Source organism: Cupressus sempervirens, chromosome 3 (genome assembly GCF_028749045.1).
Source record: "Cupressus sempervirens isolate cs-2001-9-10 chromosome 3, ASM2874904v1, whole genome shotgun sequence".
Lineage (NCBI taxonomy): Eukaryota > Viridiplantae > Streptophyta > Pinopsida > Cupressales > Cupressaceae > Cupressus > Cupressus sempervirens.
In genome coordinates, this window is record NC_143120.1 from 233,309,220 (window position 1) to 233,336,251 (window position 27,032).

General features: G+C 36.6%; 1 protein-coding gene across 2 annotated transcripts in view; it reads right to left on the bottom strand.

Moving 5' to 3' along the window:
- LOC149565706 (microbial collagenase) overlaps positions 1-27,032 on the bottom strand; it is a 111,539-nt gene that overhangs the window by 46,011 nt on the left and 38,496 nt on the right. The window contains exons 2-3 of one of the 2 annotated variants that reach the window (XM_089819204.1): positions 2,147-2,400; positions 1,967-2,026 (exon numbers count right to left, since the gene is read on the bottom strand). In XM_089819204.1, coding sequence (XP_089675330.1) covers positions 1,967-2,026; positions 2,147-2,400 — 314 coding nt within the window. Of the gene's footprint in view, positions 1-1,966; positions 2,027-2,146; positions 2,421-27,032 lie in introns of both variants that reach the window. The other variant, XM_089819203.1, reaches the window with a different exon arrangement.

Sequence of the window (27,032 nt, forward strand, 5' to 3'; positions counted from 1 at the left end):
ACCATTTTGTTCTCTGGATATTTTATTGTCTGCCAACTTCTTGAGAGTTTCTTCCATGAGTCACTGCAATCAGTGATCTGTGCCTAATTCCTAGCAAGTTCCCTCAATAGTGTCACGAATTCGGTAGTTGTCGGTTCTGATTCGATAGCCATTCGATCAACGGAATGTGTCCTCCTTTTCTGACTATAAACTTTCATTCACTATTCACAGGCTAGCAAGATCACCAGCTCTGATACCACTGTAATATTCTTGTCCACCTTTGAGATAAAACAAACAATGAAATAATGGTGTTGCCTTACAGGAGAATGTCGTACAGATTGTCATACGGCGTATGGTATCAAGATTGGTGGTATGAAGTCTAAACAAGATGGCCACAGTAGGCCATACTTAAGTTTGACCGTACAAGAGAGCCTTAACCGTACGTGTGAATGGGCAATCCGTACTAAGCTGAGGTAGAGTTTTGATGGCCGTATGGATGGTGTTTGGACAAGTCGTACAGTTGATGCAGCAGGTCCGTACGGAGGATATCAAAGGGTTGTACAGTGAGTTCAAGCAAGGTTGTACGTACAATTTCAGAGGATCATACAGTGAGTATGAGCAGGTTGTACGAATGATTGCAAAGAGCCGTATGATGCTGGTTGAGTTGTGGAGTATTGGTGGTTGGAGCCAATGAGATGTGGCACGAATAAAATCGGGTGTTGGGGGGGTGAATGAATTCAATACCATCAATATTAAACTCGACCAAGACATGGAGAGTGAACATAGAAGCATACAATTTAATATTTGCAATATGATGGTGCTCCGATTAGCTAGATCCGAGCGAAGTATTACAAGCAACAAAATAAGGTGAGGGTTGAATCCCACCGAAACTGGAATAGCCAAGTAGGGAAGATCATTCACTTCCGAAATGGCAAACAACAAAGAATCCCAACAGGAATTTGCAGTACAGAGAAAATAATCCAAATTGCATGTGTAAAGACAACCTACATGCCGTGCCTAAATACCCATCAAGGACAACTTTCCAAGGGTGTACAAAGATAGCCGACGGCAACACAACTACGGAAACAAAAATAAAAATGGGTCCGAGATACATTAAATCAGTCAGCCCGTTACAATAGTTTGATAAATGATTTAATTAATAACGGGAACATTACATGAATGACTTGAGTTGCAAGTGACCGGTACAAGTCACCGTGAAAACATAAAGAGCTCTACAACACACTCTAAAGGTACCAACACAGCCATTTTCGCACACTTGGCCAACTACATAAAAAAATTACAATTGGAAACCCCAACCATACATTTAAGCAAATTTTGACAGTCCTAACACTTTCAATGTTGGGAGAAATGTATATTACCAAGCCTAAGTCAAAATGATAAAACGGCCCAAATCAAAAATTTGCATTGGATATGGATGTATTGAAATAATAGAGAACTTTACAAAACAAAACAAAAAGCTCTAAGAGCACTTAAACTGAATATCAAATCATTTTATATTACTGAAAAAGCTACACTTGATATAAGTTCTCAATATTAAATTATTAATACAAGAGTAACACACAGATACTTAAGCTGAAAAATAAATGAGCTATGATAAATGCCACTAAGCTAATAACAATAGAGAATGCCAAATGCTTTACTCAAAAGAGAAAAGCAGCCAGCCTCAGTACAATACATGTAATTAAATTATTAAAAAAGCAAATACTAAATGCTCTGATCTAAAAATTGCAAAACAAAAGTCAAAGATTGAAACTCCAGTTAGCTCTGCTGGCTAACAAAAAAAAAAATTAATTACAGAGAACTCAAACGGTATATTTTAACAACACTTGACAATGTTTAAGTTAGGCCAGAAATAGCGTTGTGTTTCAGACAATGAATATTACCTCATTAGAATATCAAGTAAATGTAAACCACTGAATGGTAATGCAATTTGAGAGGCATAATATTCAAAGGGTTATACACTTACAGATGCATCAAATCGTTGAACTGCAGTGACAGGAAAATAAGATCCCTTCCCAGATTTACCCTAAAAATATGATGCAACAATCAGACTTAGGGTGGAAAGGAAAAACCCGAGTACAAAATTTGACTTGATAAAAGATTAAAAAGCATCAATTATATTACACATCCATATGAATATACTTGCCTGTGCTGTGAAAATCAGCATCCACATTCGTCCAGGAGATTCATTTCCCCCAAGAGTATGAAGGAAGTTCTGAGAATCAAGTTTAGCATTTTTAACAACTCTAAGAGCAGAGACAACCTCAGATGTTACAGCTTTCCTGGTCTTTGCTGCATTCTTTAGTAGTTTTATGCTATTTATGACCTCTTTGGTCATAGTTGTGGTACTGGTTGAGGTGGTATCTTCTCCATCCGTGACAGATTTAAGTGTCCCATTCTCTAGGAACAACAGATCATACCTTGAAAGTCAGAAACAAAGAAAGAGACATTACATTACTGTCAGTAAATGACAAAACAACAATGTGAATCAAAAAGTCTATATAGAAACAATAGAGAAGTACTGAAGTAAAATAACCTTGGGTTATGAAAAGTAGCTTGACATTATAAGTACTAGAAATAAGGAAAAGCAGAGCAAGAGGGTAAACCTAAGATTATACAGTATATCTTTCTCTATCAGAAAACAAATTGTTGGGTCAATCAAACTTCTGCAATTAACAGGCTATTCTGCTCTTGGCATTATATTCAGATGACTGTCAAGGAATGCAGACACTTTTGGATAACTATTGATCACAATATTGATCAAGGCAAGGATGCTATCTATCATCTAATCAGTACCTATTATGAAGAGGCGCTTTAATAAAGATTAAAGTCAGACAGCAATTATGTTATTCAAACCGATTTCTTTGTGAAGAGTTGTGATTAAGGTAGATAATGGTAATCATTCAGATAAGTACACCTATTGGCATGATTAGATATATCAACTCTCAAGAAGAGAGGCAATTTGCTAAGGAGAGGCATAATTAAGGAAGAGACACAACTTTTCATCAATTGAAGAGTCACAACTTTTAACAGAAGGAAGTCATACAAGGGACATCTAAATGAATGAATCAGGCTTGGAAGAATTAGGGATTAACGATTATATGTAGTATTCATCAGATCAGAATTGAAGTAAGTCCACATATATCTGCTGGCAAGCAAGGGTTAACAGCAAGGCAGTATGCTGTAAAACATCTATACATCAATACTGATTTATATAATATTCAATCTGAATACCATTAAGAATAAGGTACACATATATGGTCCAGTAAGTAAGTATGTATGTATGTATGTATATGTATGTGTGTGTGTGTCTACATAGATGTAGGTATCATAGATTAAAATATAGCAGATATATCTGCGAGAAATTCAATTATCAAAAGAAGTTATGTCATTTTCTGGCAGGACAAAAAAAATCCAAAATATCGCAGAGCAACTAGCAGAATATCAGCAATAACTAATGCTTTATCATGCTAGTCAGAAACTTCCACCCGTGGATGCATATACAGGCGACGGCCCAAAAAAATAACCATTATTTTTTTGACTGCAAAAAAGGTTTGGAGAGGTGAGAAAGGGTAGACTATTTTGATATTGTACTTTTATTTGCTTGTAGTTTTACAAAGACAATTTTCTATTTTTAGTTTGCTTCAGAGTTCAGACTATCAAACTATTCAACATGATGATGCAATTTTTTTTTACCTATTTGCATTTATATATCTCTAGATCAGCTTGTTTGGTTTGTTTATTCATTTACTAACTCATTAGATGCATCTCCTTATTGAATTTTGCAAAAAAAATGCATTTCTAATTAAATTTAAGCAATTTTTGTTTCTAATATTTTTCCCTGATAAGTTTCTAACTTATCTCCGACATTTCCTGATATCCTTTGTTTGCCCTCGGCGATAAGTTGTCAATAATGATATTTTGAACCATGGCATATATACCTATATGTGTGTGTATCTACATATGTATGTATGTATGTATGTACATATACATATATATGTGTGTGTGTGTGTGTGTGTGTGTGTGTGTACATATATGTATATATACTTATATTTAACACACATATGTTGATGTAGGCATCCCTGCTATTTCTCTATTTTTGTGCATTCTTTTTCAATTTTGGATTGTTTTAGTTAAGTTTGATTCTGCAGGTTAGTATTAGTTTAGAAGTGAACTTATCGCAAACTTTCTGTCTGAAGTTTTGGCAGTTTCTCTTTAATAAAACCAACTGCCATCTATTTCAAGGGTGTGGAGGCCGCCGAGGAGGCCGGCCGATAATTGAAAGGAGAAATTTGTTGATTCACTAGAAGAATAGACTGTGGAGGACGAAAACAAAGACAACCTTCCCTAGGCTGGATGGTGAATGCTGGCAATGATTGGTGGAATAATAGTTGTGTTTGTAAAGGGAATGCTTCAATCCTTCCATGATTGAAGACATTTGTAATTGTTGTTAAAATTTAAAAGATAATGTGATGATTATTGTAGCCATTCTATCTTATAATTCCTATTTCTGTTAAGCTGAGCAAACTATCTTGAATTGTAAACTATTATGTCTATGTTTTTTATCATGATATTTGCACTCTATCTCTTAGATAATTAAGTATTCAATAAGAGGCATCATAAACACTACCCTGAGTTTCCCTTCAATTCTTCAGCCTTTGTGCTTTGTTTGTAACATACCACTATAATACGAATGCCTTATTCTCTCTCACCCTAGCACCACAGCACCTCATCGTAGGACCATGTAGGATTGTAGCACCACAAAAACATAGGATTGTAGCATCGTAGGACCGTAGGACCACAAAGGACCATCTAACAATTGGACAATAGGACCACGTAGGATCATCAAACCATAGGACCATAAAGCCATGAAAGACTCTAGGACCATAAGGCCATGTAGGACCAAAAAAAGACTGTAGAACCATCAAATCATAGGACTATGTAGGACAATCAAATTGTAGGGCCACATAGGACTATATGACCACGTCTTCCCGTCATATGACCAAGTTGTTCTCACTATAGGACCAAGTTGTTCTCACCGTAGGACCAAGTCTTTCTAGAGTATGACTATAAGGAAATATTCTCCCTTCGAATACTTAGTTGCCTAGCGTGATCTTTCAAATTTAGAATTCGACATGAAAAGCTAGACTGCTAGTATCAGAAAAGATCAATGTTGGGAAACAATGTAGACTTGCATATGCAAGAGACTAATTGATTTCAATAATGATAGCACTTCAGATATAACAACTAAAGCTTCAGTACAACAATCTTAGACTAGGCACAAATCAAAGTAGCGTGACCTGTTACTCCCACCGAAACTGGGGATGCCAAATAGGGAAGATTTTTCACCTCCGAAATGGTAAAATAGTAAACTCCAACAAGAAGTTCGCATATAATAATAAAATATCTAATTCGCATACCTACAACAACTTACAAACTAACCTTGTCTATTGCTTTGAGGGAACTTCCTAAAGGATTACAAAAAGTGCCGACATGGCCAACGTACTATAGAACATGAAATAAAAATAAGCCCCAAAGACAATAAAATTAATTTCGAGACAACATATGCAAAATTAATTTTTATTGAACTATATTATTATTTTTGCCTTCTTTTATTTTATAACTAAATTAATTAATCAAATATACAACAATATTGATAGCCTCCACCCACATGTTTAAGGGCAGCCCAACATGCAACCTCATGCTCCTTGCACACTCCTTATTGTCCTGTTCATGCGTTCAGCCACTCCATTTTCTTGTAGAGTCCTTGCAACAGTTTTTTGTCCATGAATACATTAGTGGAGCAATAATCTTCAAATTCATGACTGCAATACTCACCACCATTATCAGATCTGAGATATTTTTATCTTTGATCAGTCTCATTTTCAAGCAAGCATTTCCATTTCTTAAAAGTTTCAAATACATCAGATTTTTGTCTAAGCAAGTAAACCCATACTTGCATAGTTGCATCATCAATAAATGTAACATAACAATGAGAAGCACCAAGCGAAGATACTTGAGCTGGTCCCTATACATCTGTATCCATAAGCTCTAATTTCTCATTTTTCTTTTCCTTCTCAGTCTTCACAACACTCACTTTCTTTTGTTTTCCATACACATAACTTTCACAAAAATCCATATTGACACATTTCAGACCTGGTAAAACTTTATTTAAATGAAATAATTTCATACCTTTCTCACTCATGTGCCCAAGTCTATTGTGCCATAGCATTGTATTAGAATCTACAACACTTGTTTGTTCTCCCTACTCAGCTACAGCAACTATTCTTGACCATTCATTTTTCTGTACAATTAAAATAGAAGGAACAGTATGACCTATACAAAGATATAAGGTGCCTACTTTCACACCGTTTGCTACTACAAAGGAACCTGTGAAACTTTCCAATTTTTATCTTTAAAAGTAACTACGCAACCTTCATCACCGAGTTGCCCTGATGAAATTAAATTCCTACTCAGCCTTGGAACATGTCTTACCTCATGTAATAGCCAATGATTCTCATTCTGCAACTTAATCTTAACTTTTCCCTTTCCAACAATCTGACAGGGTTCATTATCCCCCAAATAAACAAGCTAAAAATCCCCTTGGACATAATCAATAAAATAACCTCTATGGGGTGTAACATGAAATAAAGCCCCAAAATCTAAAACCCAAGAATCATCAACATTTTCTAGAGAAAGAAGCAAAGCATCTTCTTCGGATTTGTTACTTCCCAAATTTGCCTCCTCCTTCCCTTCTAGTTTATCTCCTTCATTCTCTCGAGTCCAGCAATATTTCTTCATATGCCCTAGTTTCCCATAGTACCAGCAATCTCTTGGTCCTCTGGATTGAGACCTCTTCCCCTTTGACTTTCCTCTTGATTTCCCACGATTTACAGAATTACTTCCTCTCTCAATCGTTCTACCTCTACTTTGTGCGTTCAAAGCACTTCCTAATGTAGATCCATCTAAGATTTTCCTACGAGTTTCTTTACTCAAAATAACACCAATCACATCATCATATTTTAGAGTATTAAATCTGGAAACAGATTTACTCATAGCCATTACCAAGCCATTCCATCTTTCAGGCAAAGAACACAAAATCAAGAGAGCCCTAATTTCTTCATCAAAATTGACATTCACAAAAGATAACTAACTAGTAATAGTATTAAACTCATTTAAATGATCTACAACAAATCCACCTTCTGCCATCTTCATATTAAATAAACACTTCATGAGAAATACCTTATTTGAAGCAGAGGACTTTTCATATAGTGTTGCTAGGGTTTGCATCAACTCTTTCGATATCTTCGCTTTTGTAATGCTAAATGTCACTGATGGTGCCAAGCATAATCGAATGCTTCCAAGTGCCTTTATGTCTATCATAGTTCCCTATTTCTAGGCTTTTTCTTCCAATGGCTTCCATAAATCCTTAAGATAAAGATAGTCCTCCATTTGCATTTTCCATAATTGAAAATCCTGCCCATTAAACTTGTCAACCTTCAGCTTACTCTTGTATGTCATCGCTCTCACTCAACTGTGAGACTCCCACTCAACCGTGAGACATTCCTACAAAGGATAGCTAAAAAACAACAACGATCTGGCTTTGATAACACTTGTTAAGATTAACCATGGACACAAACAACAATTACATGCATATATAACCAATATCAAAAAATAATAGATCGCACAGAAGAGAACACAAGACACAAAGATTTAACATAGTTCACCCAATCCTTAGGCTACGTACATCAACAACAAGTCCAATATTATTATTATCCAGTAATTACAATCCAAAATCCCTTAAAGCTCAATATTACCGCAAGAAGCTACAATATCACCATACATTATGAAATCTCTAACCCTAAGTCATTTTATACAAGCTTTTTGTCACTTACAAAATTAGCGCTAGAATAAATCATCCAATAGAAAAAAAAAGCAATTGACATCTTTTACAATATAAGGTCATTTTTTGCTTCGGGGGCATTGGCCCCAAAACCCTTGCAGGGGCGTTGCCCCTCATCCCCACCATGTACTGCGACAGGGAGCACATCTGGGGTGTTGCCCCAGGACCCCATAGGGGCGCTACCCCTTGACCCCGTCTTGGGGACATTGTCCCCCATACCCCATAGAAATAATATGGGGGGAAGACCAAGCCAAATAAATCTCCGAGTCTAATTAAGCGCCACATCACAACACTAGGGATGCCAAATAGGGAAGATTTTCCACCTCCGAAATGGCAAAACACTAAAATCCAACTAGAAGTTTGCATATACAAATAAAATATCTAATTCGCATAGCTACAACTTACAAACTAACCTTGTATATGGCTTAGAGGAAACTTCCTGAAGGATTACAAAAAGTGTCGACATGGCCAACACACTACAGAACATGAAATAAAAATAGGCCCCAAAGATAATAAATTTAATTTCGGGACAATATATACAAAATCAATTTTTATTGAACTATACTATTATTTTTGCCATGTTTTATTTTATAACTAAATTAATTAATTAATTAAAGAAGCATGTTCAGTTTTATTTTTGTTAAGGCAAGCAAGGAGTTAGAAGTTTGTTTTAAAAATGGTGTGGTCCATGCAACCATGAGATCACTAACTACCCCACGAAAAATGGGGTAACATGCTAGACATAAGGAACCCAAAAGAGCAGGCATTGGCAATCACTAGACAAAAGTCTAAGAAGGCAACCCTAATCCTTGTATGGAGAAGGACAGGTTGAGGGAAGCAAAGGCTGTTATAGAATGGGAAATGGGAGAGGAACAAGTAATGTCATGACACTGCCAACACTCCCCTACGATTGAAGTCTAGAACAAACATTATCTAGAAAATGTTACAGGCCACTCTATTCTAGAGACCATGCCAAAATTAAAGGTGTTCGTTACCAATGTAGTTGGTAACTATTTAGTGGTAAAATGGGAACACTTAATGAGATGTGTAAATATAAGACTTCCACTTTTCAATAAAATTTGATACAAGAGTGTTATGTTCCCACTTTAGCAGTCGACCAAGTGTGTGTGTATTAGCCTAGTTCTACATGGTCTCAAGGGCTCATGAAGGGTTAAAAGGGATCTTCGAGTGTTTTGGCCTAGTCATCTCCAATTTGGGCCAAAACAGAGTTGATTTACTTAGTCTCAGGCATGCATACTATTTTTAGTAAGTCAACAGGACATAGGGGAGGCTAGTTTTGGCGATTGAATTTGATACTCCTCAGCGAGAGCTTTCCGACGAGCTATCACCCGTGTTGTCCGGAGTCCAATAGCTAATATATTTTTATGCCTGAAGTATTATTAAAGTAAAATTTAATTTAGTAGTAAAATATTAAAATGTTACTTTACTATTAAATTTTATGAGAATGTATGCAAATCAAAGGGGTCACCTAAGCGAGACATAAGTGATTATTTTAATATGTTTTATATTGCACATCTTTTATCTGACATTGCTCATGTGAATTGAATCGACCTTTGGAGAAAGAATAAAAGTAAGCATTAGTGGCTTGATTTGGCAGGTTGAATATGAGAAGAAAATTAATGTGAGTTGCAGATCTGTTCTTGGCATTAGAGGATGTCTATGCTCTCTTGTGACATTCTACACGTCATTCCCTTGGGGTTTGGTCTTTGGAATTCATTTCTATCAGCTTCATTAACAGGTAGATTAGGCACATTTTCAGCTACAAGTGGATTGGGTGTTTGCTCATATCATTCTCGCTTCTTGTCCGATGCTTATGCCATTCTGAAGGGATGATTTTATGAGGATCTTGGACTAATTGAAGACAGATTTTACTGTAGTGCAGCACTATTCATGTTACTGTATCAGCAAGATGAGAAGTCATTAATGAAACATTATGTTATAATGCTAGAGTAATTAGTGAGTTGAAATGTCTGCTATGTATTTGATTTTAATAGTTTGAAAAATAATACTATTTCAGCAGTAGTTCAATCTTCAGTTTGCATATTATTATAAATTCCTTCTTGTTCATGTTATGTAATTTCAAATCTATGCAAAGACATAAAAAAAAACAAACATTTTACTTCCAGAGCCATGAAGGGGTTTAAACATTTAACAAAGTAATAAAGAGTTGGATGCAAACTATTTGACAAAATTACTATCAACAGTTGTTTAGTTTTTGGGCATTTCTAAGGTGCCCATTACAGTGGTATCAGAGCATTAAGTCCTACCATCCTGCGGAGGCCTTACAAGGAATTTGGAATAGCCAGATAGAGGGAAAAGTGTTTGATGAAATGTCAAAACACTTAAGTCAAAAATAAAACAGGTTAGAAATGTATGTTTGAGCATGTGATAGAGGCCATAACTTCCGCCATACTAGAGCAAGACAACAAAGATTCGGACTCATAGAGCGAGCAGTCTAGTTCATCTATACAAGTGGACATAGTATCCAATCATACAAACACAGAGGAGATATACTTTGAACAAGACAGCAGTATGGGTGGCCGAGATGATAGGAATACAAGACTAGGCGGACGTAGTAATGTCGGTCCAGATCAGGAGGAGGTAATGTTCAAACGGTTACCGGGTACGTTAGAGAAGGGGCATCAATATTAATCCAGGTGATGCAGTCAATGGAAATGGGGGCAATGATAATAAAGGAGGCTGAGGCAACAACAATGGTCCTGAGAATAACATTAATAGTAATAATAATGGATATGGCAACAATGGGAAAGAGGTTGATAACTTTAGACACGCTGCACGCCCAACTCAGATAGCAAGCTCGAGACCTCATCTACCCACCTTCTCACCCAGAGATCCGGTCCAACTAGTAAATGAACCGCAAATTACTGAGTTATCGGATTAGTTAGTGGACTAGAGTTTCAAGTAGATATTTCCTTGAGAGACTATATGGACTTGAGAAAGAGACACATGCCTAGAGCAAGAGGGAGAACTCAAAACTTTGAGCCGAGAAAGAAAGTTGGAAAACTTTCTTTACCTTATTATGATGCTTCAGGGAAGATGACTGCACGAGCTTGGGTGCAGTAGGTAGATACATACTTCCAACTGAATCTGATGCCTGAGAAGGAGGCTATCAAGTATGCGGCTATTCACTTGGATGGTCCAGCGCATGAGTGGTGGCACCATGGCATGGTAACTGCTGCAGTGGCAGAGAAGAGAAACGCTATAGGAGGCAACATTGTTGAAAATGTAATAGGGAATTTAATGTTATGTTTTAAATGCTTTTAGTTTTTGAAGTTTGTAATAACGTCCTACATGTGGTGGCATACCTAGAGTAGCAGTTCGATAAGCTCTCCAGATATAGCCACCTAGGACCAGGTGTGTGGATCTTAAATTAGAATAGTTTTTTTTTAGTTTGTAGGTGGAGTGTTTAATGATTTTTAGAATCCAATAATAGGTAGTAGGCAGTTTTTGGAATATTCCTGACTTAGAAAACGACTGTCTAATATTGGTAGAAAAAATGTTTCAGATTCTTATCCTTTTTTTGGATAGAAGACGTTCTTCTTTTCTAAATAAGAAGAAAACGTTTCACATCCTTTAATAGAAAAAAAGAAAGTCATTTTTAAAGGTGAGCCAGTGGGCTATGTAAGAGAGGAATCGAATTTGGAGAGATATGGAATGTTTTTTTATTATGCAAGTTTTCGATGGGCTGAGTTTTGAACAGATTTTTCTTATCTTCTCACTGGAAACAAGTTGATAGTTTGCAGAAGATTAAAAAGTTTTAGTTTTGGGTCGAATTCGGTATGTTTGCAGAAAATTAGTCTCAGTGCGTGGTCAATATCTCGAGTTTGAACCGTTGGATTTCTCTAAAAAATTATATGTTGTTTGAAACCTAGTTACGCCAAATCTCAATGATTGGATTGAGTAGATCTTTTCTGGTTCGAAAGTTATTCATGTCTAAGTGCGGGTCTATCCGAAGGCAGCAAGAAGATATTTTGAGGAATTTTATTTACAAAGTTTTGTTTAATTGAATCTGATTTTAGTGTGTGATCCTGAAGGCTGTAGATGCCCCTTGAAGCAACTCAGTTGAGTGTCCGATTCCTCCTGAGCTTTCCAAGGTGTGGCTCTGCATCAGTAACCTTGGGGCATAATTAGATCACATCTTACGAGAAGTTCACTGAGAGACTCATAAAGAGATTTGATACTAAAGATCCTGAGTTACAGTTTAAAGAGTTGGCACAGCTCAAGCTGTGGGGATCAATTGAGACATACATCAGTGAATTTCAGAGGTTAGCTATGTTGGTTACAGATATTTCAGAGAGGAGATTAGTACTATTATTTATGGATGGACTCTCAAATCCCTTGAGGTGTTGGGTCAAGGGCCATGACCCAGCTACATTACAGGAGGCAACTAAGAAGGCTCGTGACTTAGCACCTTCTCTTAAAAGCAAATTTCAGCCTAGGAATTCACATACAAAGAAGGATGAAGATAAGGACAAAAAACCTTTTTACCAAGATGCACAGCCAAAAGGGGATAATAGGAAGTTGGATAATGACACCCTGAATGAGTTGAGGAAGAAGTTGTGCTTTCATTGTAGAGAGCCTTGGGACTTATCTCATAAGTGACCTCTCAAGGCTAAGGCAAATCAAATGGAGTATTTTTCAGCAGAAGAGTCACAATCAGAGGGGGAGAATCAGCAATTGATTCGGATGAGAGTAGCACTCTAGAGGAACATCATTCCTAAGGATGAAAGGTTGTTGGCATGATTGACAAGGGCTCAAAAGGCAATCACATTTAGGGTTAAGGTTACTATCCAGGGGCAGAAAGTGATCTCTCATTGACACTGGGGCTATACATAACTTTATAGATGCATGGTTAGTAGCAACGAGAGGTTTACAGACCGAGTAGCATGTTGGGTTTAGAGTCATGGTAGCTAATGGTGACAAATTATTATGCACTCAGAAGATATCTAATCTTTACATCAAGTTTGGAGATGGCTATGAGTTGGAGGATGAATTCTATGTAGTAGACACGGGAGACTATGATGTCATCCTCGGCATGACATGGATGGCCTCGCTAGTTGAGTTCACACTCAACCTAGAAAAATTAGAGATGAGATTCCAGCATGAGGGCAGAACTGTTGTACTTAGAGGACTTTCAAATGGGAGTTACAGAGTAGTCTCCTTGAGGAGAATGCAAAGACTTTTTTGGCATAATGACATAGAATGGGCAGTAGAATGTTTTATTATGCCAACTCCACAAGAGCCACAGGTAAAGAGTCATCCACCAGATATCCAGGAGATACTTGACAGGCATGCCAAAGTATTTGGCGATATTCCACATGGGATTCCTCTCGATAAGGGAATAAAGCATGTAATTGAGCTCGAGGAGGGAGCCAAACTAGTCATGATTACCCCCTATCGTCATCCCAAGAAACACAAAGATGATATAGAGAAGGCAATTAAGGAGCTATTGGAGATGGGGCACATTAGGTCTAGCAAAAGCCCATTTGCTTTAGCAGGAGTTCTAGTGAAGAAGGATGGGACGATGCGCATGTACATCGATTATAGGGCACTAAATAAGAAAACAATTAAAAACAAGTATCCCATTCCTAGGATTGATGAGCTGATTGACAAGTTGCATGGTACACACTTCTTCACCAAAATTGATTTACGATCCGAATACCACCAGATCAGGATGAGAGCAAAGGACATCAAGAAGATAGCCTTCCGACGTCACTATGGCCATTTCTGATGCAGAGCCACACCTTGGAAAGCTCAGGAGGAATCGGACACTCAACTGAGTTGCTTCAAGGGGCATCTACAGCCTTCAGGATCACACACTAAAATCAGATTCAATTAAACAAAACTTTGTAAATAAAATTCCTCAAAATATCTTCTTGCTGCCTTCGAATAGACCCGCACTTAGACATGAATAACTTTCGAACCAGAAAAGATTTACTCAATCCAACCGTTGAGATTTGGCGTAACTAGGTTTCAAACAACATATAAAAATTTTAGAGAAATCCAACGGTTCAAACTCGAGATATTGACCACACACTGAGACTAATTTTCTGCAAACATACCGAATTCGACCCAAAACTAAAACTTTTTAATCTTCTGCAAACTATCAACTTGTTCCCAGTGAGAAGATAAGAAAAATCTGTTCAAAACTCAGCCCATCGAAAACTTGCATAATAAAAAAACATTCCATATCTCTCCAAATTCGATTCCTCTCTTACATAGCCGACTGGCTCACCCTTAAAACTGACTTTCTTTTTTTCTATTAAAGGATGTGAAACGTTTTCTTCTTATTTTAAAAAAGAAGAACGTCTTCTATCCAAAAAAAGGATAAGAATCTGAAACATTTTTTCTACCAATATTAGACAGTCGTTTTCTAAGTCAGGAATATTCCAAAAACTGCCTACTACCTATAATTGGATTCTAAAAATCATTAAACACTCCACCTACAAACTAAAAAAAAACTATTCTAATTTAAGATTCACACACCTGGTCCTAGGTGGCTATATCTGGAGAGCTTATCGAACTGCTACTCTAGGTATGCCACCACATGTAGGACGTTATTACAAACTTCAAAAATTAAAAGCATTTAAAACATAACATTAAATTCCCTATTACATTTTCAACAATGTTGCCTCCTATAGCGTTTCTCTTCTCTGCCACTGCAGCATACTCCCCTGTAGAATGAATCTCAAGTCCTCTTGAGATGATGTGTTGTAGAAATGAATCTCATTCTTCTTTCGAACTTTCCAATTTCTTTGAACTAGGATGAGCATATCTACAAGAAAAACAAAAATAATATCCAACTTCTCCACCTTGTAGCTTTGATTCTTTAATGCTGTAAATGTCACAGAAAATTCTCCAACATGATTCACTATACATGAAATCTGCATCCCTGCATAAACATTATTAGAAGAAAACATATCATCAGCATTAAGATTATTTGAGTTCTCTTTTTGAATATGAGCTTCCTTATACACCATGTAATGTGCATCATATCTATCTTCATCAATATTAACCATAAACTTATCTGCTTCTTGACTATCAACCAGTTTCACATCTTGAATCTTAAGAATCGTATTTATCTCTTCTTCCTTTATTAAACATTTATCATCATCTTGATCTTCTGTAGTAATCTCACTTTCAAATATCTCTTTCTTATTACAACTTTGCTCAAGAACAATAACAGTATTGCACTCTTTCCTTTCTTCTTCAAATTGAGTTTCCATACTACCGCCATGCCTTTTCCATTCTCCCACAATGGCTGCAAATTTTTCCCATAAATCAGATTCTTCTTTAGAATTTGCTGTTACACATTCCTTAGCTTCATCTTCATGCCATTCCTCTTGACATTTTTCTTCATTATGCATATTTAAGGCTTCATCAGTTGCCTCCAAAATCTTTTCCATAGGAGTACCTTCCAACATTGTACTCTTCTCTATTTTCAAAGGACATGTTACTGTTCCAACCACAAATTGTTCACACTCAAATCCCATAGGACTTTCCTCTTTATTCTTCTCATCAACATTTACTTGCTGCAATTTATCTTCTTTCTGCTCTTCAGGTTCTTTCCCTTCCAAAGGACAACTTACATCTATCATTGTTGAGAGTTTTGTACCAACTTCACATACATCTACACTCTTTATGGCTGCCTTCTCTGTAGTTTCATTTGCCTATACCAAAACTTCTTTCACTTCCTCTTTCACTTCATCATGCATTGGAAATGCTATCCTATCAATAAGACTTATACTTCTTGATTCCTTCCATGTTGTATCATCCTTCAATGGAAGCAAAACCATCTTCTTCCCATTCTTGTTGACGGTATATGTGTTCTCTCTACAATCATATATGGTTGACCTGTCATATTGCCATGCTCTTCCCAAAATCAAGTGACAATCTTTTAAAGGCATAATATCACATTCAATGGTATCAAAATATGGTCCAATATTAAAAGAAACATATGACTTTTCGAAGACATCAATCCATTGTTCATCTCCTAACCCATAAGCTCTGTAAGGTAAATCATGAGGTACTCTTGGAAGATTCAGTTTCTCAACCATTTTTACTGAGATTATATTTTCAAAGGAACCACTGTCAACTATAACTTTGCATACCTTATTCTTGCACTTGCACTTTGTTCAGAATATAGAATGTCTTTGGCTATAGCTTTGTCTTTTTGCTTATTCTTCTTCCATTTCTTCTTTCATTTCTTTCTTCTCAACTACATTCTGCATATATTCCAACTTACTAGCTAGTTCTGCCACTATCTCCTTCAACTCTCTATTCTCTTTCTGGATAAGTTCTTTTTGCTCCTCGACTTTCTTCGCTAACTCTGCATTGGTCACCATCTTGCTTGACCCTACTGAAGAATCTTGATCAGGGGCGTTCAACATATAACTTCACAACCTGCAACTCTCAAGCTTTGATACCAAAAATGATGCAGAGCCACACCTTGGAAAGCTCGGGAGGAATCGGACACTCAACTGAGTTGCTTCAAGGGGCATCTACAGCCTTCAGGATCACACACTAAAATCAGATTCAATTAAACAAAACTTTGTAAATAAAATTCCTCAAAATATCTTCTTGCTGCCTTCGGATAGACCCGCACTTAGACATGAATAACTTTCGAACCAGAAAAGATTTACTCAATCCAACCGTTGAGATTTGGCGTAACTAGGTTTCAAACAACATATAAAATTTTTAGAGAAATCCAACGGTTCAAACTCGAGATATTGACCACGCACTGAGACTAATTTTCTGCAAACATACCGAATTCGACCCAAAACTAAAACTTTTTAATCTTCTGCAAACTATCAACTTGTTTCCAGTGAGAAGATAAGAAAAATCTGTTCAAAACTCAGCCCATCGAAAACTTGCATAATAAAAAAACATTCCATATCTCTCCAAATTCGATTCCTCTCTTACATAGCCGACTGGCTCACCCTTAAAACTGACTTTCTTTTTTTCTATTAAAGGATGTGAAACGTTTTCTTCTTATTTTAGAAAAGAAGAACGTCTTCTATCCAAAAAAAGGATAAGAATCTGAAACATTTTTTCTACCAATATTAGACAGTCGTTTTCTATGTCAGGAATATTCCAAAAACTGCCTACTACCTATTATTGGATTCTAAAAATCATTAAACACTCCACCTACAAACTAAAAAAAAACTATTCTAATTTAAGATCCACACACCTGGTCCTAGGTGGCTATATCTGGAGAGCTTATCGAACTGCTACTCTAGGTATGCCACCACATGTAGGACGTTATTACAAACTTCAAAAATTAAAAGCATTTAAAACATAACATTAAATTCCCTATTACATTTTCAACAATGTTGCCTCCTATAGCGTTTCTCTTCTCTGCCACTGCAGCAATTTCAAGTTTATGATTATGCCATTTGGACTAGCCAATGCACCTACCACATTTCAGAGTTGTATAAACCAGGTGTTCAAGGGGCAATTGAGGAGACTCATCTTGATCTTCTTTGATGATATCTTGGTCTTCAGTAAAACCTAGGAGCACCTACAGCATCTGGAGGAGGTGTTATCTATTCTGGATAGAGTGTCATTGTATGCCAAGGAATCAAAAATGCAAGTTTGGCATGACCGAGCAACTTTACCTTGGCCATATCATTAGTGCCGATGGTGTTCGGGTTGATCCTGAAAAGATTAGAGCTATTGTGGGTTGGCCTACTCCCACAAACCTCACACAACTGAAGGGGTTTTTTGGTTTATATGGTTTTTACAAGAGGTTCATTAGGGGATTCTCACAGATTGTCGCACCTTTGACAAATCTCACCAAGAGAGGAACCTTCACATGGATAGAGGCAACGCAGAGATGTTTTAACCACTTCAAACAAGCGATGTCATCTTGTCCGGTTCTAGCACTACCTGATTTCAAGAAGCCATGAGCTTCAATGTAATGCTTCAGGAGATGAGATAGGAGCAATATTGATACAAGAGATGCACCCCATTGCATTTGAGAGTAGGAAGCTCAGAGGAGTTGAGAGGAGTTATTCTATCTACGACAAGGAAATGTTGGCCATAATGCATGCATTGGCCAAATTCCAATCATATTTGGTAGGTGGGCGTTTTGTGATCAAAGCTAATCACAATAGTATTAAATACTTCATGAGCCAGCATGATCTTAATGACTGGCTGCAGAAATGGGTTACTAAATTACAGGCTTATGACTTTGATATAGAGTTTGTCAGAGGTAAGAAAAATGTGGTGGTTGTTGTTTTATCTCGGAGACCTCACTTATGTGCTCTAGCAGAGGTCTCAAGAGATTGGAGAGATCAAATTGCAGTGGAGTATGCAGGAGATGATTGGGCTTCTGGGATAGTTGCAAGCACCATCAGAATGACAGGTATACGGTGTTGGATAGGTTGATCAGATTTCAAGACAGAGTTTATTTGATCCCTACATCGCAGTTTAGAGAGGATATTCTAAGGGCATTTCATGATGCACCTAGAGCTGGGCATCCAAGGGTCTTTAAGACTTATAGGTAGATCCGAGAGCAGTTCTCATGGAGAGGGCTCAAGGATGATGTTCAAAGGTATGTAAAGTAGTGTGGAATTTGTCAGCAGAATAAGGGAGAGTAGGTTTACTATAGCCCTTGCCCATTCTGGACAAGAAATGGGAAAGTATTTCTATAGACTTCATCACTGGTTTACCACGAGTGTAGGGAAAAGATTGTATTTATGTGGTGGTACACAGATTGACAAAGTTTGCTCACTTCTTTGCTATTCCTTCTACTTATACAGCAGCTTAGGTGGTAGATTTATTCTTCAAAGAGGTTTTCAAGTTGCATTGGATACCGAGATTTACTATACCCCACAAACATTTCCCGCAGGTTTACTATAGCCCTTGCCCATTCTGGATAGAAAATGGTAAAGTATTTCTATGGACTTCATCACTGGTTTACCACGAGTGTAGGGAAGAGATTGTATTTATGTGGTGGTAGACAAATTGACAAAGTTTGCTCACTTCTTTGCTATTCCTTCTACTTATACAGCAGCTCAGGTGGTAGATTTATTCTTCAGAGAGGTTTTCAAGTTGCATTGGATACCGAGATTTATTGTTAGTGACAGGGATAGCAAGTTCATGAGCACCTTTTGGCAAGAGTTGTTCAAGTTGTGCGATACAGATCTTACACCTAGTACAAGTTACCACCCTCAGACAAATGGGCAGACAAAGATAGTAAATAAATGGGTGGAAGGCTATTTGCAAAACTATGTGACTGTGCAACAAAGAGCGTGGATCAAGTGGTTATATATGGGGGAGAATTGTTACAATACCACATATCACATGACCATCAGGATGACTCCATTTATGGCATTGTATGGGTATGAAGCACCCAGCTTCATGGATTTAGTTTTGGGGAACAACCGAGTGCCCAAAGCCAAAGACCTGTTGCAGGATAGTCAGGATATCTTGAGAGCGATCAAGGAGAACATACAACAGACTCAAAATCAGTAGAAGTTGTATGCTGATCAGCATAGGGTAGAGCGCAATTCCGAGGTAGGGGATATGGTGTATTTGAGGCTACAGCCATATAGGCAGTCATCGCTCAAGTAGAGCAAAGTAGAGAAGTTGAAGCCTAAATTTTATGGTTCCTACAGGGTGATTCGCGGAATGGGCGAAGTCAGCTATGAGCTTGAGCTTCCAAAGGGCAATCAGGTGCACAATGTATTTCATGTGTTGAGGCTTACGAAAGTCATTGATCAGAGTGTAGTTCCTTCTATAGATTTACCCCCTTTGGATGAGGAGGAGAAGCTCATGTTAGTACTTGAGGCTATTTTGGGCACTCGAGAGAGGAAACTCAGAACCAAGATGGTGAAGGAGTATTTGGTCAAATGGAAAGACTTGCAAGAGGATGCTACATGGGAGAGTGAGCAAGTTATTCAGCAAGATGGATTCAGATTACTTGAAAACAAGCAATTTCAAGGGGGTCGGACTGTAATGTCTCCACTTTAGCAGTTGACCAAGTGTGTGCGTGTTAGCCTAATATACATGGTCCCAAGGGCTAACAAAAAGTTTAAAGGGATCTTAGAGTGTTTTGGCCTAGTCGAATTGATTCACTCAGTCTCAGGCATACTTACTATTTTTAATAAGTCAGTAGCACACAAGGGAGGCTAGTTTTGGTGATTGAATTTGATACTCCTCGGCGAGAGCTTTTCAACGAGCTATTACTCGTGTTGTTCGAAGTCCGATAGCTAATATATTTTTATGCCTGAAGTATTATTAAAGTAACATTTAATTTATTTGTAAAATATTGAAGTGTTACTTTATTATTAAATTTTATGGGAATGTGTGTGAATCAAAGGGGGTGCCTAAGGGAGACATAAGTGATTGTTTTAATATGTTTAATATTGCACATCCTTTATCCCACATTGCTCATGTGAGTTGAATCGACCCTTGGAAAAGGAATAAAAGGGAGCGTTTGTGGCTTCATTTGGCAAGTTGAATATGAGAAGAAAATTGATGTGTGAGTTGCTGATCCGTTCTTGGCATTAGAGGACGTCTATCCTCTCTTGTAACATTCTACACGTCCTTCCCTTGGGGTTTGGCCTTTGGAATTCATTGGTATCAGCTTCATTAACAAGCAGATTGGGCGCACTTCTAGCTACAAGCGGATTGAGTGTTTGCTCATATCATTCCCGCTTCTTGTCGAATGCTTATGCCATTCTAAAGGGATGATTTTATGAGGATCTTGGATTGATTGAAGACAGATTTTACTATAGCAGCACTATAGCACGGCACTATTCATGTTACTGTAGTAGCAAGATGGTAAGTCATTATTAGAACATTATGTTATAATGCTGGAGTAATTAGTGAGTTATAAAGTCTGCTATGTATTAGTTTGAAAAATAATATTATTTCAGCAGTAGTTCAATCTTCAGTTTGCATATTATTATAAATTTCTTCTTGTTCATGTTATGTGATTTCAAATCTATGCAAAGACATAAAAACAAACAAACATTTTACTTCCGGAGCCATAAAGGGGTCTAAACATTTAACAGAAGTAATAAAGAGTTGGATAGAAACTGTTTGACAAAATTCCTATCAGCAGTTGTTTAGTTTTTTGGCATTTCTAAGGTGGCCATTACAAAAAGAAAGAGGAGCTTCCAAACATAACTCTGGAAATAACTCAAGTTGGATTAGAAAAACCATAGTAGCATGAAAGGATACCAATACTGAACCCAAATTACACTAACGAAGTATGCCAGCAAGTCCTCTTCATGCAATGTTGATTGATTTCAAAATGTGCAATGTGAATGTAAATTGAACCAATTGATCAAATGACGAGAGTAAAATAGATCTAGGTGCAATATGTGTGCAATTAGCTCAATTAAAATATGGAAATAGGTTTGTGCTTAGAGATAAAAGTAAAGGTGGAAATTTTAACTTAAAATATGCAAGAGAAAATGTTTCTTGCCTCTGAAAATCGCGGATATGAAGCTGTGACTAAGATTTCACAATAGATCAGCAATTAGAACGGAAAACTAGAAAAGCCCAAAAAGCCCAGACCTTCAGGTACAAGTCAACCAAAGAAAACCTACTAGTAGGTTTATGGAATGATGGACATGTTCCCGGAGCACAAAAAGAAAGTCAATCCATATTTTTCTAAAAGTTTGCAATTGATACTTTCTGGATCCGAATTTGCAATTTTGATACCCTACTCCTACATAGAAAAAAATTTGATTTTGTTTTGTTGGATGAAGGCTTGCCTTGGTCAAGCCCTAGATTGAGGAAACAACCTTCAAATTGAAATGTAGATAATGATACAGGGAATGATAGCATGAAGTAGGACTAAATTTAACAATAACAAATACAATTACCTTTGTAGGTGCAATTGAATTTGATATGTGATCAAACATGCAAATGCAATAGCCTTGACTCAAAACAAGGAAACCACAGAAGTCAAAACCTCATGATGGAAATGTTCGTGACATGCTTTGTGATGAGAGCTATTTATGCCCTAAATTATCCCATATTTTACCCTTTACATAAACCTTCATACTCATTTTCATATTCCATTTTCTCATTTTATGTTGCATATATTTCAATATACATAAGTAATATTTATTTTAGTTTTCAGATAAAATATATGAATAATTAATATTTGATTGTGTTTTACTGGCATTTACTATACCATGGAAATTAATATTTCATGTGGAAAAGATCACAAATACATATGAGGTCATTGATAACTACTTATAAGCATTTATTTATGGTTATAGCAAATCCATTTTTTTATTTATGACTGAAAAAATGAACAAGTTTGTTTCTTATAAAAGATAGTTGGGGAACGTTTGAACACACTACCTGCCACATACTATTTATTGCCCTAACCACTCAGCTATGGGTAAATTTTGGTAACAAACCTATGTCACAGTTATAAAGATATGAGTCCCGCCTATTATAAGCATATAAGAGAAGTGACGGTTAGTAATTTGAAAAGTGAAAGGTTGACAGTTTGAACCACTGACCTTCCATTTCTAATGCCCGCCTCTCCACCATTGCAGTGTGCACATTTTTCAAAAAATCTAACCACCGCACAATAGTATAGATAGGAAATTCTTAAAATAGAGAGCCCAAGTCTTATATATTGTAGAATTAATTGTAGAGATGGAGTGTGTAAGAAATATATATTCTACGCAAATTTATATTACAAGTGAAACTCTTGGCAAGCTTGTAATATTCTAGTGAATGTAATAGTATTGTTGATGATTAAATCAATGTAGAAGATATATTTGGTCTTTCACCGAATATATTGAGGAGGCAAGGCCCACTCCAAGATTGCCTGGTGATCTTTTATTTTCAGTTGTATGGTATGCAATAGTTTATTTTAATTAATCTTGCCTTGAATTAGTTTATTTTGCATTAATCTTAGTTATTTATATGCAATTAATTTTAGTGTGTCTATTTTTAAAATGATTAAAGCTTACATTTAATTCACTTTCTTTATAGATTTAATAAGTTGTTTGAATTCACTTATGCATTCTCGAGTACTCAGATTAATGAACATTGAATTAAATTATTATTTTATGAGTATTTACTAGTTCGTATAGCAATTTCGGTGTACTTTCTTTTGCCACATTGTTGTTGTTAGTTTTATTATAGGAAGATGTTTTTGTTTATGATGTTTCTATCACTAGGATGTTTGGTCACAAGTATTTATTTCATTTGCCATAGGTTTATTTTTATGTGTTCCAGTTGCATTCATAATCACTTAACTCATAACCAACATGCCTTGATAGGATATTGCTCGGACACCTTTCACAAGCTTACACCATTGGATTGACACAAATAGACCAAGCTGAAATTCATTCTGAGTATTAAATCTTTATCATTATTTGCCCCAATGCTGGCCTATTACCTTGATTAAGAATGGAAGAACTTGAGTGGCTGAACGGAAGACCTCCTCCTTAGAAGCCAAATTCCACTACCACCTTTAAGGAAGAAATTTGATACAAGAAGGAAATGCTTGAAGAATGCTTGATATAGATGCTTGAAATGCTTGCTTGAAGTCCACTAATGCTTGATTATGTTCATGTATGATGGCTTGATGGATGAAAATGACATGCCCAAGCCTCCTTATATACTAGTTTTCAAGATCAAAAACAAAGTATGACAACCCGGGAGACAATTAAACAATTTGAACACTCGAGAATCATCAAGCCTCGAACCTAAATCCCTCTGGGTATAGGTCGACCAGGTTGATCTATAAGTAAGAATATTCCCTAGAGAGGGAAACCTAAGGTCAACAAGAAAGTGTTGAAAGATTCGGGAAATATGGAAACTGTCGAAAGATATGACCAAAAAGGAGATAAAATAGAGCCTAAAGGGCCATGCAAAGAAATGAGAGATGACCTAGAAATTTGAGCAAGATTGGAAGAAGAAAGAGAGACCAAAAACACACTAAGGAGAGCTAAAATTTCTCAAAATAAAGTGCTTCCATTTTAAGACAGTACATTTAGCCCCCACTTCAATGGGAGTATGAGGCAAGTCATACTCTCAATAAAGAAAGAAGAAGAAGAAGAGACACTGTCACAATGAGATAGAACATCACCAAGTTCAAGGACATAAGCCCCCAAACCTAGGATCTTAACTGCATTCTTATGCATAAGAGCACGAAAGAAAACAAAGGAAAAAGAAAAGCGTAAATCAAAAGACACAAAAGATGTTAGTACTAAAACCCAAATCAAGTAGTGAAAGAAACCTTAGATAAGAAAAAGTCTCACCCGCTAATATCATACTTGGAAGGCCATTATAAGAATAAAAGATCACATAGGAAAGACAAGGGCACCATAAAAGATGATATTCCCCATGATTCTACCTACTAGCATGAAAGCAAAAAAGAAAACAAGAGAGAGAAAGAGAGAGGGATTATTTTGCCTACTAAGGCTTGTGTTCCTTACTGTGAATTACAAAAACAAAAATAAAAAAACTAGGAGGTTTATGTGTCTGATAGTCAACCATGTGTGCCTGTTGGCGGCTTTTGCATGCATATGTATCTATGTGTGTATACTCGTGGATGAATCTCTTGGTATCACACGAAGTGTAAATATATCTGAGGTCTTTGTGGATGGACAAGGGTCTGTTATCGGAAGAGATGTGTGTTTGTAAAAGTGCTTCCCTAGGATGGAGAAGTTTCACTAATACCCATTAGGGAGTGGCAAGTTGCAATGTAAAAGTAAAAGTGCATAAAAAGTAAACGACAGTACAAGGAGGGTGTATGTATGCCCCCTTCCTTATGAGGACTAGGTAGCCATAAACATCACAAAGAAGAGAATCAAGGATAACTACTTCTAACAATAAGGAGACATCCTCTAAGCAACAATGTATGCCACAAACATTGCAAAGAGTGTGGGCTATTTGTAAGCTAAGAAGATAGATAATTATGAAAGGATATGTCACTTATGAGAAGAGAACCTTGAAAGGAAGAGATCTTGTTAGCAAGACAACGACCTTCAAGAGGAGTGTCTAAACAACAATAATGACTTCAAGACAAAAGAAGGTGAGCAGAACAAGAATGCACCTATTTAGCCCCCTGTGTCTAGGTGGCAATAGAGATCCTTGGATAAAGGATGACAAAATTTTTGATGAAAAGTAAGGGAAAATGTTTATAATGATCATAATTTTGAAAATAAAGAAGAGGTGATTATCAAGGATATTCCCCTCTTGTAAGAGAGAATCCTGATGAAGACAACAATTCCTTATAGGAAAAGAATGTCACGTGATAAACAAATGTCACCATACTAAGGAAAGTTGGTCCTTAGAAAAAAGAGAGGAAGAACATACAAACAACCTTGCCCCCCAAGCATAGAGACAAGAATGAGCAATGAGAAGTTTGTGACAGATTATAAAACAAGATTTTGTAAGATATAATGACGAATTGTTAGCAGCAACCATAATCTAGCCTTGCACAAAAAAAACACCATAAATCAAACAAGATATATCATAAAATAATGCAACACCATAGAGATAAGGCAAGATGCAACATAGGATATGCAATTCCAAGCAACATAATGTTAGGAAAAAAAAATCGTGTACGAAGTAAAAAGATACTATAGATGATTACTAAATGACAAACATTCAAATCCAAGATATGTAAAAGAATTATTAGGCAGCAACAATTGCGTCTAGCATGAAACAAAACCTTACATACCCAAAGAGAAGAATGTATCCTAAAATAATGCAAAGCTAGCGAGAAATGAAAGAAGAGAAAAGGAAAACATGTTATGCCTACTTAGCTATCATCAGAGGAACAACAACGAGATAACAAATCCTTGAAAGAAATGAGAAAAAGCCTCAAGGACAAGTCCCTTATAACATATATGATACAAGGATAAAGTTGCACATAGAAATGTAACACAAAGGATACACATCTACAAGGAAGAGAAAGGGAAAAGATGGATAACATATTAAGCACCCTAAAACATGTCTCCTAGATACCAAATATACACTTCCTAGAAAGGATAATAAAGCACAGAAAAACGTGCAACAAAGAGAGAAAATAGATCCCAATGAAAGATGAACCTTACCCCTTAGTTAAGAGGAACAAAGAAAAAGACCTACTATGTCACTCGTAAACATATTATGTAGAATAAGAGAGAGTGACCCCAAGAGGAACTAGAAATGCTAAGTAATTTTATGAGTAAGGAATAAAATATCTTGCATATAAGAAATCTTACTGTTTTCAACTTTATCACGAACATATAATGCAAATTCAACACAATCACAAAGTAAATGTTCATTATCGTAGCAAAAAGGACATGCAAATCTATTAATAGCATTATTTTCATAAGGCTGATATCTTAGTTTAGATGCAGTCAAAAGTTAATGGTAGACTCTTAATGCTAAGGCAACCTGAGTGTCATTAGGAGGTAAAGATGGAGTTGGAAGAAGAAGATGAAGAGGAGGTCGTGGAGTAGCAAAGGTAGGAGGAACATTGAGAGGGAAAACCCTATGTTGGCGCTAAGGAAGGGTAAAGGGGGATCTTAATACCATGTTCATTATACCAAGACCTAAACCCTTATAACCTTGTCTAGTGATAACATTATAGCTTGTGGTATAAGTAGTGTGGAGGGAAGATGGAGAAAATGGTTTGTCTTGAGGGTGATGACAAAATGTAGTGTAAGAAGGAATGGAATAAGGAATTGTATATATAGGAAAGTGAGGAGTATTTGTGGGAGATGGTGGAGAAGATGGCTTTTCTAGGAATTGTCTAATATCGAGGTCATGAACCATATTTTGAAGGTGTTGGAAGGTGGGAGAGGTACAAGGGGATTGAACATGGGTAGGATTAGGCATAGTGTTAGAAGCATCACTAACAAAATCTCTTATGTCATCTAAAAGATGAATAAGGAATCCACATGAAAGCTTGGTGATGGTCTGAAAATATGCTTTATCAGAAAACCTTTTATTAGTTAAACTCATAAAACCATATGCAAGAAAACCATGTAAAAACATTAACATCATGAAATGAAAGAAACTTGCATAAACATCATAAGCATGGTAAAGAGATGCAAGGACAAAAGTAACCATAAAAATGATTACGCACCATAGTGACTTAGAGAAT